Raw genomic sequence first — 17,395 nt, forward strand, 5'->3', positions numbered from 1 at the left:
GTTCATTATTTCTTGCATCGCTTTGTTTATAAAAGCTGTAGAACAGTGGTTCTCAACCGGGGGCCGAAGGCCCTCAAAGGGGCCACGAAGCAGCTCAATTGGGGCCATGGCACAAGGATAAAAACTGATCATAACGCAACTTCGTTTGCATCCTCTCCTTTTAAAATAAAATTCTCCGTTCAGGCTTTCAACGCAGTTACATTGCCTAAATAGGTCATTTTGCGATCACAGGATGTGTTCACTTTCTTGTGCGTGAATTGTCTACTCTAATATAAATGGAATTTGGAATCTTCTAATCAAAATAGTCCGCCGGTAGCAGGGTTGCCATATTGGCTTTTTTAACCGCATTTTTGGCTTTTTTCAAACACGTTTGGCGTCTGAATTTCCGTTTGGCTTTTTTAAGTCTCTTGGAGTGTCTATTATTAAAATCATATGAAATACAATATTTAGTGTGTAACAATAGCCTATTGCTCAGCTACATAACATTTGGACTTCCCCGAGTATCGATCGAATTTATATACGCCACTACGGTATTGAAGGGAGTTCACTCATCCTCATATCATGGCGTCATATTTGAGTGGTCGTCATCAATGTGCTCAGAATGGCGAAATTGTCCCTGAAATGCGCTTCATCAAATGCGGAGTTCCAAAGGTTTCACAATTTAGGCCGCGAGCCGAGGCCCTGAAAAACGCCTAGAAAGTAAGTTTCGTAGCGCACATCAGGTATAACTACCTGGAAATGATTTTAAAATGTTCCTTAAAAATTTAGTAACAAATATTGCCTTGTTCCCACTTCCAAAAATTGCACGTTTTACGGAAAAGACGCTTTCACTACAAGAAATATGTGCTACGATCTGTCCTATATTCTCTACATTTTCGGCAATGAACAATGACTTCTGCATGACGTAACAATCGAATCGAATCAGCTGTTAGCGAGCGGGTGAATATTAGTTATTACTGCTCGACCTTGCGTTGGGTTGGGCAGCCTTTCCATAGCGCTGTTTAGTTTTTATTGGACACGTAGTGGACATAGCGATCGTTCCAATATTATTTTGTTGTTGTTCTTTGTGTCCTTGTTCTTTGACACGTTTTGAAGAAATCGCTTTTCTCTTCGAATACTGGACCAATGGTTTTGAAATTTTCAGTGGTTGAAGACAATAATTTTCTCCAGAAGGCTCTTACTTTTTTTTCATCGTCATCAAAATTATTCCCACTGGGTAGCGCTACGTGTCCATATATTTGAAAATAGCTCTCTTGTTAGTTAAGTTATGCTGAGACGTTGTTGAAAAATGTATAAGTAAGTTATTAAACACTTGTAGCTCCTTACCACGGATATGGGCCGTGAGACGAAGTCTTGAAAACGTCCAGAAATGAGTTTGTAGCGCACATCTGGTAAATAAATAAATTCTTCAGTTTTGTTTGAAAATGAACTTCAGCTTGTTCCCCAATCCTGATGCGAAATTGAATATTAGAGGTTCCCGGAAATTCAATAACCATAAGTTTACAACACATACATGAGAACCGACGACTAACGATAAGAACTTCCCCGTCATTGTCACAGCATTCTTTTGCAGACAAAATCAAACGCTGCGTTGTTTGCCCGCGGCGTAAAGAAGCACTCCAGGTGTCGTCGTATTTTATTGTTTCCCGGATACGAGATGAAATACACGACTGCACAGACGCTCCATCCATTAGCCTTGACTGCAATGCGCCGTATAATACATCCACGTGATAGAATATTGTGGAGAAAAAATGAAAACTCACCATCTTCTAGCAGACGCTTTAGACCTGCCGCCTCCCTCACAGAGCGTTCGTCCCAAACCGGAGAGCTCTGAATGCCATTGAAACACTCAATGAGCTCAGACCTAATTTCGGACACGCCCTGCACCACGCGTGATTGGAAGTTCTAACGTGTTGGTGCACAAGCTGGGAGACGGCGGCTACATATCTGGCGAAGGAGGTCAGAGCGCTTCGGCGAAACGGGAAAAAAATGAAAAAAACCCGAAACATTTGCAAAAAATATACGGACGAGAGGGGTATCAAGACACATATTTTTAATAACGAGGTTAAATTGGTGTGCATAACAATGTAAAAAATGCGCATGAGGAAAATCTTCTTTTATATAAACTTGAACACCATGTTTCGACCCACTCATGACTGCCGCGCCGTCTTAAGTTTGAGCAGTTGTCTCGTCAGACTGAATCGAAAGGAACTGGCAATTCTCAATTTCCAGAGCCAAATGTTGTAAATAAATTTTATACATTGAGTCGATCAAATCATTTTGGATATCCTCAGATGTTCCTTTCGAAACAGTTGCGGCATCAAGATGATCTCTCAATACTGTATCTAGGGATGCGGTGTTTTCCACCATATCCAAAAATACCCCTATTAGAAGAGCCAGCCCGTTCATCGTGCCCACGGAGGGACAGCTCGTGACAACAAATGAACTTCAAAACATCTATCAATCGACGGAGAACATGGCGGTTTTTCTCGACGTTTTGGTTGTGCCGACGAATAGAAACCGCGCGTCCTTCATCCAACTGTGCTGCAATATTAACATTTCCGAATGTTCGGTATTTTACTGCATTGTCCAGATGCTCCATAGAAGATTGATGATCCCTGGCACGCTCGGAAAGATGTTTAAGATCTCTAAAACCAAATTTACACCAACGTGAGTCACGGGCGGTAGCAAAAAGTAGGCAATAAAAACAAAAAAGTGCATTTTTGTCCTCGCTGTAACACAACCATTCGTGTTTTTTATACCAAGTTTCTGCGCAGAATGTACGCCGACGCGTTCCTCCGTCATGGGATTGTTCCAGTGAACAATTTTTTGGTTGATAAGGCCTAGGACGTTGTACCTCTAATTTTTGTTCCAGCGGCAGCTGCGAAAACGGAGTGCGAAGTAGTGCATCAACCTTATTCATTATGAGGTCTGAGGCTAAGAAATGCGAAGCCGGAAAGAAATGAGGAGCTCAAAAGGAATGTGGAAAATCGAAAGCAAATGGACTAAAGGTCTCTAACTGATTCAAATAGCGAAACAAGCGACAAAAACGAAGGCGAGGAAACTATCAACTCTTAAAGCAACCAACAAACGAGAAGGAATGCGTGAATATGTCAACACGTTGTTGTAAGAAACGTCGGCATTGTGTCGTCATAATTTCGGGGCTAGCCCCGATGATTTAGTAAAAGAAACAGAAAACAAACGAGACAAACGCGGCGAGTGGAAGATAAAAGAGAGAATACGATATACAATGAGCAACCGGGGCAAAATCGGCGTCGCCCCGTCGACGTTCGGCGAAGGCTTTGCGAGCGAAAAATGAACCATGTCGGGAGAATATGGCTAGTGTAGACAGTCTGTGCAACCGATATTGTGGTATTTTTAGGATAGGATAGGATTTACATATTTATCCCGGGGGAGAGGAAAGCCGATAAGACGGCTTATCCATATGGCGAACCACGGCCTCTCGTCCGGTTACCATTCCAAGTCGGGTATGGGATTAGATTTACTGTATTGTTTGTTTTCGGAAGCATGGACTTGGTGGTGGAGGAAGCCGTAACCGACCAGCGGTTACGTGAACCACCCAACGACGGCGAGGAGTCCAGCAATCCTCTCGCACATAACCATCCCTGCATGGGATTCGAACCTGCGAACCCACGCAGAGTAGTTAGAGGTGCGGTGGCGAGCGTATTCCTAACGCTTAGCCCGTTGAGCCATACCGCCGCGCGGAATCATTTTTCGAATATTTTTTATTATACCAAAAAAACAACCGGGGCATTGCCCCGGTTGGCTCTATTGACGCGCCGCCACTGCATTAGTCTTTTTTTCAGTTTACGTGGTTAGGTATTTGAACAAAGGCAATATTATTTCTAGAAACAGGACTGAAACTGAAAGATAAATGGCCAAGGCTCGAGGCCTATACCTTAAAGCGATTTCCCGTCATTCCCGCTTCTTGTGAAATTCCCGCTTTCTAGTGAAATTTTCCGTAGTTCCCGTTATTCCCGTAGTTCCTGCATTTTAGTTTTGGCAATTTCCCGTCGTTCCCGCATTTTGGTGCATTTCCCGTTTCCCGCATTTTAGGGTTGCCCATCCAAGACGCGTAAACGAGCACCCGAAATCGAACAGTTATTTCTCTCGTTTTCTCGTCGCAACGATTCCAATAGGAGAGAGATCGATAACGTCAGTCAGTTCTTTATAGTCGGCGCCAATGCCATTTCGGGTGACTGTACGTATATTTGGCAAGCTCTATGACGTGATTGTGATGTCGTAGTGACGTAATTTTTGGATGGCGTAGGATTGACATATCAAAAAATTGTTATGCTACACCCACTAGAAGTACGTTAGGTATGAAACTACACGTGACCCAAATTTTGCGTCCGGGAACAATTTAAAAACCGGAATTTTACTGCATCTGCAATCGTACTGTGCACACTGCTAATAAAGAGCATTGTTATTTCGTACCGGGCGCATATTTTTTACTACGAGGTCATGAACTGTCCGGAATTTTGCTTTTTCAAATATTGCGACCCTGCGGTAGTTACCATACCGGTATGGTTTCACGCACAACACTGCTATTAACAGCATAATGCAGTAATGAAGTTCTGTTTTCGTTTGTAAGATTTGTAGTAACATTTATTTTCAATTTGTTAGAGAGAATTATCATAAATCATATCATAAAAACTGATAATTATAGAATTATTAAACAATATTTATCATATGTAAAATACCAGAATTAGTAAATTCTTTTGCTTTGGACACTCAACTGTCAAAATGGCAGATGCTCTCAGCATTCTACGAGAATACAATATGGCGAAGAAGAAGATTGAAGAACGTGATGGCTATATCACTTTCGGAGACTTCTCATGGCCCAAAAATATAAAAACTAATTATCCAATTTGGGGGTGAGTGACTACTTACTGATTTTTCATTTCTTATTGTTCTGGAAGGTACCGTAAAAGCAGGTAACTTCGGATGATTTCACTATATTATGAACAATTTCTCCGCCGTTTATTGTTCAATTGAAGCCAAACTTGGAATATAATACATTGAAGCCTTTCTCCTCGCGATAAACTCGGTTTCATATCAATCAATACTTTTTTTCATTCAAATTATTGACTTTATTTGCCTGCCGATCTGTATTCCAAATGTTTATAACTTCGGATGGCCACTTTTCGCTTTGCGTCACTTCGTCGTGAGAGAGAAATGTCTGCGTGATCAGTGACGCGTGATAACGTCGCTGCGTAGAACTTACGACGCCGTGATTCGTTTTGCGTGTCGCACACTGACGTTCATCTATGACGGCCGTTTTTGTGATTATTAATTCTTCCGGGTCGGCGGACATCAAAGTTTTATATATCTGGTGTACCCGTGTGTTTACATCGGCAACAGCTCTTGAAGACAAGAAGGACTGATTTCAAAACCCAAATTAATTTTGTTCTGATTTAATCTTACGTGTTGGCTTTGATCTTACTTATCACCGTTTGTATACTATTAATCGTTCGAGTTTAAAGCGAACGGTGATATTATTATCGTCGCCGAGATGGAGATATTTATTAAGACGATGATTGATGTTGTTATGCTTTGCACCCGCGATTGTGCGAATACTGAATTTTTATTTATAATAATGATTGAATAAATCGGCCGTTATGCATTTATACTTGTCATAAGGCTTTTGGTCCTGATAGCGGGTCGGACACTAATTATAACTATTTCCCTCAAGTTTTAACTTTTTTTTTGAACAAAACAATACCTCAACGGTTATTATAGCTAAAACCGTTACCGACTAATTCACAATTTTATCTGCGGAATTTGCGAACTCAGCACTTTACTCGACGATTTTGACAGTGTCGCGCCATAATTATTACCGCTAAATGCTTCAAAATACAACGCATGTAATAATTTTGCCCAGCCCTATTCCTGACGTTTCGCAAAACTAAACCATTTATCTCTTGACTATTCTTAATTTCATGAAAGTGCTATATCTTGCTATTATGATCGTTTCAATACGAAACAAAAATGAGACAACATGGGACAAATGAAAATAAAAAACGGACGAATAAAATAAGTCGTAAAGGTAAAAATGGAAAACAATTTTTAATACAAAACAAAAATGAAACGAATGAAAATAATAAAAAAGAAAAATGGATGATGAATTACGGTAGGTAGTAAAAGTAAAAAAAATGAAAGTGGACAACAATATGGAACAGTGTAGCTTGTGGCCGTGTTGATAATTCAGATATAATGTATTCACAGGCAGATAGACATGAAACGGATAAAAACGCCAAAAACCTCCAATCTCCTGCTGTGTGCACCTGTGCAGAGTTTCATGCTCACCTGTGCAACATTCTACTCTTAATATATTATCATCGCCGATCGTAAAACCTTGTCATTGTGATAGTATAGATACGCGTATCTGGCTGTTCATCAGCCTTACGTATCAACAACATCTATACGGTCGAAGAATGCCGAAATGTTAACACACAAATTTAATGTGCATTAATCGGATTCACAATAAATAAACAGCATATGACCGGGGCTATAATTAAGTTTTTGTAGGATTTGGTGACGAGGATCAGGTAGGAGTTTTCACTTTATATTTAACTACACGTGGCGCCACATAGTCTGGCGTTCAAATGTCGCAGCGAGTTACGCACGAGCTACGCAATGTGACGTCGGCCTTAAATGGAGCGAAATTGAATCACGTTGTTGACGTCACGTTCAGCGTAAGCACCGTAACGTCGATATTTTAACGAAATTTTTAAATCAAAATAATATATTTTACTTGAATCTCGTACGACATCTCGTGATCACTGTAATTTTCCTTGTACATTGTGTATGCCCTCTAGCGATTGACGGTCTTTTAGTGAAGTTAGCGTCGATAGAAGTCGCTATTTTAGCCGCTCAAAAGCGAGGTGTCAATTTTTGGCAAAAAGGTGATTTTTTGTGTCAAAAAATAAATCCTATTAGGCGACTGAATATGATAAGAGATTAAGATATATAAGGACTCTTTATAGAAACTGCCAGAAGCAGAATATGACGTAATTTAGTCGAGATATAAACGATTGAAAATTTCATCCGAAGTTATAAACCATCCGAAGTTACCTGCGTTTACGGTATTTTTCAAAGTATATCTAGATATTAGCTACCGGTACATCAGTACATTGTAATGGTTAATTAACTTCTGAAGTTTCATTTTTAGTGTTTTTCATTTCTGTCTGGATTTTCTGATTAAAAGAATATTTATTTCAATTTTTGAACTCTGAAAATTGTTGCTAATATTGTATTAGGAAATATAATTTATCAATTCATAATGTTAAATTCCATAATGCCTACATTTATTGTAGCTAAAAACTAAATTATATATTTTTCTAAATTGTTTTATCATGAATTTCTTTTTTCAACCTTCAATATTTTTTGTTTTTACGGGAGGGTTTCGTGCAGTGGTGCGATTCAGCCGGTTCGAACTTAGGTTCTATGGAACAGTCTCATGGAATTTTATGAGCTCAGCGAACTGGTTAGCATTACTGAAAAAAAAAAACATGACTTTTTGTAACAAAGCCGGCTAAAAAATATGATTTTTGTGATAGAACCGGCTGACAAAAAATTTGAATCCCAGCACTGGTTCCATGTAATATTGCGATGAATTGCATCATTTTTTCCCATATTTCATTGATCTGCGCCAATGAAATAACTAACGCTTTTATTAAGCATAATATGTTTTTTATACTAATATGGAATAAGTAGCCGTAAAATATAAATATTTTAAAGAATTTCTACTATTCGCTCTTAGAAATTACAATTTTCAATGTGAAATGCCTTATTTCACTCACGGTCTCATTGTTTTAAAGGTATAGGTAATTTTCAGTGAGGTATGCTGTAATGCCAATCAGAGTACGGATAGTCAATTGTCATATATTAGTTTTGTATAGTTTAATTCTTATTTTGTACTCTATTTGCAATACAGGAATTTTTAAAACCTCTCATTATCTATGATTTTTCAGTACTGGTAAGAATGGAAATGCAAAAGAATATTACACTTTGGATACAATCCTCTTTTTTCTAAAGAATATTAAATTGACACATCCCCTGTATATAAGTCAAGCTGCTGCAGAGGATATTCCTGCTGTCAGAAGACCAGACAGAAAAGATCTTCGCAGATACATGGATGGAGAAATATGTAATTGTTAGAGCTTGACCGATATATCAGCCTGATATTGCATGTTTGCCGATATCTCATATCGGCATTACCTGGGCAAGCGCCGGGCTTCTTGCTTGAACGACTCTTGCCCCTCGCATAACTGGTTTCTCAGTATTTCTCTCGCTGTCATTTTGCGACATTAAAAAGGTGTCTCTCCTAATTCCCGGTGACATATTATGATTAGCCATTTCATGCATGGTTATAATTGAAAAGGTATTATCTGGAGTAACATATGAAATGAGGTTTTCGAGAGAGAATATGCATGTTCTATGAATATAATCGATTTGAAGCTGTTGAGTTGTAATTAGGGATGGGCAATGTAGAATAATTTACTATTCTAGAATATTCTAGAATAGTTAAATCGAATCCAGAATACCGAATCCTATTCTATTTTCATTGGGAATTTCCACATTGCTGGATTTAGATGTTAAAAAATTGCAATGTATTACTTACTATAAATGTATTATCTATTTGGAAATGACCTGAACATTGGATTTCATTTGATACTAAACAGGCAGTTTCCAGGACAATAAAATTTAGGAATATTACAATATTTTTTGCCATCAATTGTTCCAAATGTATGTAATCCCTAAATCTAATAAATACTGATATGCTAAACTAAGACACGCTTTACACACTTTAATAGTAAGCGGTTAAATACAAAATAGACATGAAACGGCGTTAAATCATTATTAATGTAAGTCTGTCGAGTGTACTAAAACATACCCGCTGAGAATTAATTAGATGCAGAACCAGCGTGTGGCCACCGCAACCTATGCGCCTTTGTAAAATATTAAATTTAACCACTATCAATTAAAATCAACCTCTTATTCTGTGCGAGCAAGACACGTTAAACCAAGTTCCCGTAAACGCGATTTCGTACTTAGTTATTAGGTAATAACGTCTAAAGACGAACTCATTTTCTATGATTATCGTTACAAATCATTATCTACCCAGACTTGGCCCTACTAAAATTCAATACGTCACTATCTTCGCCAGATGCGGCAACTATTTTCAAAATTCATCGTCGTCTAAAATACTACAGACTTTCGATCAAACGTGCTTCTATCTTGAACGATAGAAATGTTATCATTAATCATTATCTACCCAGACTTAGCCCTACTCAAATTCAATACGTCACTATCTTCGCCAGATGCGGCAACTTCTTTCAAAATTTATCGGCGACTAAAATACTACGGACACTCGATCAAACGTGCGTCTATCTTGAACGATAGAAACGGACCGAAAAATATGTAATGTTTTGAGAGTGAAATTTAAATGTGACAGATGTTCGCGTTTTGCGATATAACTTTGTATTTCGGAAAATGGTATAATAAAATTATTAGTAAATAATATTTGATCGCAAGCAATGTTATAACATTTAACGCCTGGCTTTTGGTTTACGTGCATCATTTTTTTGGAAAACTCGTAGGTCGCGAAAAATCATTCATTTAAAATGAAGCAAAGCACGTCTGTTAACAATCAAAGATTGTTGCATTCAGATTATCGGAATATCACCAGTGAGTCGGCACAAATAACGCTAGCTAGATAGCAAAGAAGGAAAACGCAAAAATGGTGCAATAACGAGTCTTCGCCGTGAGGTTATATTACCGACTTCTTGTCCTGAATATGCCGATTGAAATTACAGTGTTTGATGTTTACCGATTTACGGGTTCTTTGCGAGCAGAGCAGCAAGTTTAATTAAACGAGAGAGATTTGCACGTGAGAAAAACGCTCGTCTATAATTGATAAATTAGAAACCCGAAATACAAAAATTGACGAATGGCGCCGGAAAGGCGGAAACCGAATCCTGTTATCGGATCGCGTTGGATTCGAATACTTTGGGATTCGAATCCTCCGGATTCGGTATTCTATATTGCCCATCCCTAGTTGTAATGACAAAATCATGCTACAGGTAACTCAAAGCTGAAATTGATGAGGGGATCGTTACGAAGGCAAAAAAAACTTCATTTCAAAGGACCTTGTATTATCTATCTATTACCATGACAAATAATTGCACTCAAGGATTTTGATGGCTGTTGTACAGTCAGTAACAATACATTTATCAAATAATAATGCCATCAAAGTAGTTCCGAATTTGTAACATCCCTAAATGCAATTTTGAATTTCTCGGGCAACGGTTTTATCGATATTATTACTTATCGATTTTAATCGGTAAGTATGTTGATAGGTATTCGTCTGTTTGTCTGTTAGATGCACACGATATCTCACGAAAGCGAGATTGAATCTGCTCTAGATTTTGCATGTGCATTCATCATATGTTGGACCAGAAGCCTATTGATTTTGGATGAATTATGTTGTATAATTAGCGAGTTATTGATTAATAAGTGATGGGACACAAGGTGTCACTATTGAGTAAGAGCGCTGTTTTGGGGGATCCCCCAACTTTCGATCGATAAGTCTTCGGTCTCTGACCGATATTCTCGTTGGTTGTTTTCATCTTGCTGAGAATTACACAAAAAAAACCTGAATCCATTATAATTGACTAAATAAGGTAATAAGAGACAATTTTCAACTCTGAACACTCTGTTTTCGAACCCTAGGTAATTTTGGAGACCTTCAAGTTTTGTAACTAGTCCATGTCGGTATGGGGTCTGCTTTTATAACTCTAGAAACTTTGTTATGCAGAATATTAGCAGTAGTTTGAATGTAATATTACATTATTATCGCATGCCAGATTAACAAGTTCTTGTTCCTAGAAAGGAAAGATTAATATTAATGTTATGGGAAGTGTTACAAAAAAACATTTGTTCAAGCATTAACTGGAGTTAGTTGAATAAAAGTATGACTGCAATGATAATAATTATCAAAATGAAACTACTGACTCAAGAGGTACTAAATGCCCATTTTGTAGCTCACAATATGATTTATATTAATATTGGCATATCGGTTATCTGCCTCTAGTTGGCCGATATATCAGTATCGGTGCCAAAAAGTGATATCGGTCGAGCTCTAGTAATTGGTATTTTTTTATATTATCTATTGGTTAGGGTTTTTTCTTAGGAATATCCATACATAGCAATTCAATCTTTGCTGCTGGCGTTAGTCAAAATTATTCGAATCGTCTAAATACGAAGATTGATTACGGTCGGTAAAACCTTTCTGATATGATCAAGTCGTCTTATCGACATTCCGCACCCTCGATTAACTGTAATTCTTATTCTATTATGGGATGTCACCACTTTAATATATCTATATGAATAACATAATTTTGTTAATAATCAGTTTCAAACTTCTTTATATAACTATACTCTCTGGTTATTTCTAGCTACATCAAAAAATATCGATAAAAGTGCACCTTTGGAAACCACAATGCAGAGACCGAGCAAAGTAAAACGACCAGTTGCAAGTAGCGGTGGTGCGACGGATGATGGGTCAGGCCACGAACCTAGAGCAAAGCGTGTAAGAACAGAAGACACAATTAAAAAAATAAGAGATAGGGTATGTTTTCACAGCGTATTTGCATTACAGTGCGGTTTTCTTATTTACTCATAACTTTACTAATGCTCATGATTTACTGTGAACTGATTTATTGGGAAGTACGTACTAAGTATGAATGTTCAAAAAATGATAAAGAACCTTAACCCTTTCCATGCGATTTTTATTTAATAATCGTATTTGCTACGCCGAATTTATGCATTTGTACCCCTCACAACTAATCGATCGACTAACGAAAAACTAATGATCCTCTGCTGCCCAGTGACGGCTCGTTGGAAAGCTTATTTAAAGAGCTTGCAATTGGCGATTAAAAAAAGTTTTTTCAAAAGTGGTGGTCTGAGTCACAAATCGGATAGAAAAAAGGCATTTTTTTTTTAGGGAGTTGAAACTTCAAACTGTGATAAAAAATAGAAATATTCGCTAAATCCTTTACTGTTACCGCTTCGTGGTTGGCAAACAATAGCATAATATTGCTGTAGCAATTTCGTGATCTAACTCAAAATACTTTGGTAGATGGAAGGGATAATATGTCTTCTATTACCACCCAAAAAACACCGAAATTTGCATAAATTTCAAAAACACTCCCTCGTTCTGCCGCAAATAAAATTCCCGTCGTAAACGAAAGCGAGATTTACCGTCGCTTATGTTAATCTCGAAGAAGACTTCTTATCAATAAACTAAAACCCGGAAAAACTAGACCAACAGTTTGCGACCGATTGCTAAATAAAACAGTGGAGTACATCAACGTACCCGCCGCAATCCATCGACTTTTGTCGTTGGTACGTATACGTGCCCACCGCACGGAAAGGGTTAAAATGTAATGTAAAAAAAATCAAGCCTTCGAACTTAAATAGAATGTCCAATTCTGACCAAATTTGATTCGAAAAATATGTGATTATTCGCAATTTACTCTCGATCCCAATCTCTAAAAACGATGATGGCTCCCAAATTGAACTCCAGGTTGACAAAAAATTGCTCTCTCTCATTGGCAAAGATTGATATAAATCAGGGGTGCGCAATTACTTACTTGACCGGGCTGGTATCAGATAACAAACTCAATAGTAATGTATGAATAAACACAAACAGTTTATTTACAAATAACTAGCATATCAGCTAATGTACAAAAAAACAGTTAGTGTACCAAGTAGTGCACAATGATTGATGGGACTGATGTAGCCTACTGCTGCATGTGTTCAAAAGCTACCGGTAGTATAAATAAGGCTCAGAGCAGCTTAAGCTGATTCTAACTATGGCTTGTAGATGTGAATCTGTTAGACAAGATCTGTTTTTTCTATTGTTAATCTTCATATATCGGAATAATAATTCAGATGGGTAAATTTGAGGTGTATGTGGCTCATTTTGCACATCATATTCAGTTGTGGATAATCCGCAGGGAATTGTTATATCTATTTTAGTTGCCGATTTGTTATTTTCACCAATATTTTTGATTGAAATTCATATTCATAAAAACAATAGTCGTAATTTCGGCAGGCACAAGTAAGAAGGATGAAACACTTCATTGGATCGGATCCGGCCGTGGGTCGTATTTTGCCCATCCTCGATATAAATTCACTGGGAGATCTTGTTCTTTCTTTTGTCAACAATGCCATTTACAAAGGCTAACAGTATCAAATGCGTTTGACTGATCTTGATTATAATTCTTCTGTACAGCAAAGACTTGTTGAAAAACTTGAAGCAAGAGGTAGTGACAAAACTGTAACTACAGAACAAATTAAGTCTCTTACCGACGTGATATCAGTGGAAAAAATTGCTGCAATCAAAGCTAAAATTATGATGAGGAAAAGAAACTATCATTCAAGTCAGTGAACTAGAAGAGGTATTTGGTTAGTTTATTTATCTTTAAATTACAACGCCTTTAGTTTATTGGGACTTGTTTTGGATAAAAAATTTTGTATGATATTGAATAGTTGTATATCAGTATTTTACCTCAAATCCTCTTTGTTGACGTATGCAGTTATTAATTGCACTTGATTCATACCGATAGCTTATTGCTATTAGTTATCTTTATTGTAATTCATGAATCAGTTAGTCATACTTTGTTATGTTAGCAGTTGAGGCATTATAGGCAGCTGTGATGTCATCGCAGGTTACACAACTAACATTGTATTACTGCTCTGCTCTACATTATTGATCTGATCTACACTTTTTCTTTAAATTCTAGTCTTATTTGTAGTTTTTGTTTGTGAAATAGGCGCTTCATGGCTGTATTTTTTGTTTCATTATATTATACAAATATGTTATACTTCAACAATACCTGGGTCATGTGCTAGAGCATTATCTACTTTTGTCTAGCTATTGATAATGTAAACGGATTTTCAGTGGAAACCTTGATAAAGTTGGCGATATGTGAAAAAGATTCATTTCTCCTCAACTTTTTTCTATTCTTTTTTGTATGCCGTATTTATGCACCATTTGCACTAAACAAGGCTATACACAATGAGCCACTACTAAATAAGGGACAACTATAGTTAGAAACGGCCTGAATTTTTATGGTTTGTCATCGTCTAACTAATTTTGTACACCTAAGATTTTAACCTGCAATGCGATGCCATGGTTAAGTCTAACACTTTAACCACTAGGCCAGCGCGCCACCAAAAACAACATACCATTTTCAATCTGCATGATCAAATATACATTGAATTTTCAGGAGTCACAGCTCAAGATGGAGGATTTGCAGAAAAACCAGAATCTTTTGACTTGACGTCTGAAATTGTATCAAGGGAAAGAAGATGAAGAAGGTCAGGCCATAAATCCAGGTACAAATAATACGGGAGTCACTTGGCTAGTCCCCGAACTTGTGATTGAACTGAAATAAAGACAATTTGGATAAAATTATGGCCTAGCCTGGTACACATATTACGTTCCAGTGTCCGCCATCTTTTTTCACATATAGCTCCCTTTGATAGCTCCCAGATTTGCATGCAGTGATGCTAGAACGACTGTTCAGGAGCGATTCAAGTTACGGTAAATACTTCAAGGGTGAAAAGATTAAAATAAATACTTGATCTCAGAGAAGTCATACGTGTACCTTCTTGCATGAAGCAATTTCAAACTAAGAGCAAATGAAGAAATTGAATATGGATTTATGCATAAAATATCCAAGTTATATAATATTATTCCTTTATTTGAATTATTTTCACAGAATCACAGTGTTATACTTTTTTAGGTTTCTGGAGCCGTGCTTCCGTTTCAAATCTTCCTTACAGTTACACTTTCTCATTCTTTAAAGGCGTTGAAATTCGGTTAAAAATTTAAAAATTACGATTTCAAATTCTAGCATTTCATTAGGCTATATATATATATCGACTTGGTCAATTGATTATTTGATTATACAATAATTTTGATTTTGGATAATTTTTATTTTTTGTACTTAAGCGACGGATTTTAAAATCATTCGTTTTGATTGGCTGTCTAATACTGAACTTACAAATAGCACGCCTACTGCTTTCAAATTTTTTTCTTGAACACTGTTTCCCTCCACCATCTTTCTCACAAAGACTTCTTGTGATTGTTACGCTTTCATTTTTTGTGTTTTTTCTTTATAGCCTCTTTCGAGTTGTGGTAAAATTTGGCAGAGAATATGGTTTATTACACACTTAAGGAGTTATTTGTAAGCACAAACATTTCGATTTAATTTTGGCAAAAATATTGCAGCCTACTTCAGGGGTCTCTAACACGCAGCCCTGAAAGCAATTTTTTGCGGCCTGCGCCGTCGTTGAGATTTTTCCAGAAAAAAACTAAAATAGGACAATGTCAACTATGAGTTTTATCGTATTCATATTTATTCTATTGTAATAATTAAATGGTTAATTCAATAATTTTCATTTCGTTTTTATTATGACGAAATAAATAAGTTTCGGTCAGATCATTGAAGTGTGTATTTATGAATGATTAATTCTGCATATGCGCAGTTAACGCAAAACTAGATTAAGACCAACATTTTTAATAAAGTAGTAAACCCATAGGCAATTTCTAATAAGCGTAAATGTTCGGAAGAGCACAGAATAATTTAAGAGAATTGGGAGAATCTGTATTTTGTGTGAAATTATAACAAGGTTCGGTGTCTCATCTGTTGTGCAATTATTGCTGTTTGAAAATAATACAACATTCGACGACTATACGGCTCATTACACAGGGAAAAATACCATGTGTATACTGGAACAATTCGTCACGAAAAGGTACGGCAATTAAAATTTTCACTGATGAAACAGAAATTTTTTCTCTACAAACAAAACGTGTGAAGATTCGGTGAAAGTTTGCTTTGCCATAAGTGAGATGATTGCGAAATCGTCTCGTCCTTTGGTTGAAGGAAATCGGCCTTTTGCATACGACTATAGCAAACCAACACAATATAAGCCCAACGTCGAGTCTCTCGGCGCTACAAACAAAATATCCAGTAGGACTACAAGTAATGAATATGCTTCATGTCTGGTTTGGTGTAAGATTCAAGTGTAATTTCAACAAATATCTTCAGATTTCTTTCGTATATCAATTTTGGGACCTCCTGAAGTATGCGCACGAAGATGGCGCACAACCTGAACTCAGGTTAGTGTTCAGGTTATGCGACATTTTCACCATTTTCTGATTCTTATATATCAGAGAGAGAGTGATGCCTAACGCTTAGTACGATGCGCCACACCATCGAGATCTCTTGTTATGCTTCGTAGTAGGCTACATTAACTCAGGGACCAAATGTATTATATAAAAGCACGCCACGGTTTTTATTAAGATAGTGGGAGAGACAAGGATAACAGAATATATTCGTAAGATATTGTAGCGTTATGACGATCAAGTTGGCAATAATATTGTCACGGTAGAAGTTGTTGCTACAGTGGTTGAAGATGAATCAGAAGACTCAAGGGTTCCGGATTGGTTGTTTATTGTATGGCAACTTCGCAATATAAACTTAACAAAAGAACGCAACCGACCTCCAGCACGACGGTCGGAGAAGGAAAGCGGAAGACACAGTTTTTCTCCTAATTATGTGTAATGAGTGGTCGGAGTCCAAATCCGACAAAACAAGGGTCAACATAACTGTTTATAAACACAAAATATATATACCACTGATATACACACACAATATCTATATGCTCATTGACATATGCTTCCTCCACCACCAAGTCCATGCTTCCGAAAACAAACAATACAGTAAAAACTAATCCCATACCAGACTTGGAATGGTAACCGGACGAGAGGCCGTGGTTCGCCATATGGATAAGCCGTCTTATCGGCTTTCCTCTCCCCCGGGATAAATATGTAAATCCTATCCTAAATCCTATCCTATATGTTAATTGTGTGCTGTGTGTATTGATACTGAGGTAGGTATTTGAATATATTAGTTATAAATGGTGTGAGCAAGGACAAAAGAATTTTTTCCACAGGATTCCTTCAGAATGTGAGATTTATCATAATCAGTCGATAATGGCGATGTAGCCTGAAAAACAAGAAAACAATCTGCGAGTAGGTGTTTAAATGAATGATTATCTGGAAACATGGTGTCCTCTTATTTATTTAGAGATGAATGAAAATGTTACCACCGGATTCTGTGTTCAACCTGTTCACTGCACTGTATTTCCAAAAAATATGCAATTATTGTTTTGTGGCAATGCCAATAAATCTCTCTCCCAGCTGCAAAGAGTATGTTGGCTCAAAGCGTATATATATAATGGACCTTTCCCCAACCTTTGACCCCCGACAAATTCTTCCTATACTTTACCAAAA

The 17,395-nt window shown here is 37.2% G+C and overlaps 1 protein-coding gene across 2 annotated transcripts; it reads left to right on the plus strand.

The window, feature by feature from the left end:
• Nucleotides 1–4,670: 4,670 nt before the first annotated feature.
• LOC144422824 (parafibromin-like) lies at nucleotides 4,671–15,542 on the plus strand. Of its 2 annotated transcripts, none has more exons than XM_078112680.1 (5): nucleotides 4,671–4,898; nucleotides 7,998–8,173; nucleotides 11,484–11,656; nucleotides 13,325–13,497; nucleotides 14,322–15,542. In XM_078112680.1, exons 1-4 carry the CDS (start codon nucleotides 4,768–4,770, stop codon nucleotides 13,478–13,480), a joined length of 636 nt encoding a protein of 211 aa, XP_077968806.1. In that variant the 5' UTR covers nucleotides 4,671–4,767; the 3' UTR covers nucleotides 13,481–13,497; nucleotides 14,322–15,542. The 2 variants fall into 2 exon arrangements, with proteins under 2 accessions (XP_077968806.1, XP_077968805.1); XM_078112679.1 differs by having other exon boundaries at nucleotides 4,672–4,898; nucleotides 13,325–13,490.
• The last annotated feature ends 1,853 nt before the right edge of the window (nucleotides 15,543–17,395 follow it).

This window comes from Styela clava, chromosome 5, assembly GCF_964204865.1.
Source record: "Styela clava chromosome 5, kaStyClav1.hap1.2, whole genome shotgun sequence".
NCBI lineage: Eukaryota > Metazoa > Chordata > Ascidiacea > Stolidobranchia > Styelidae > Styela > Styela clava.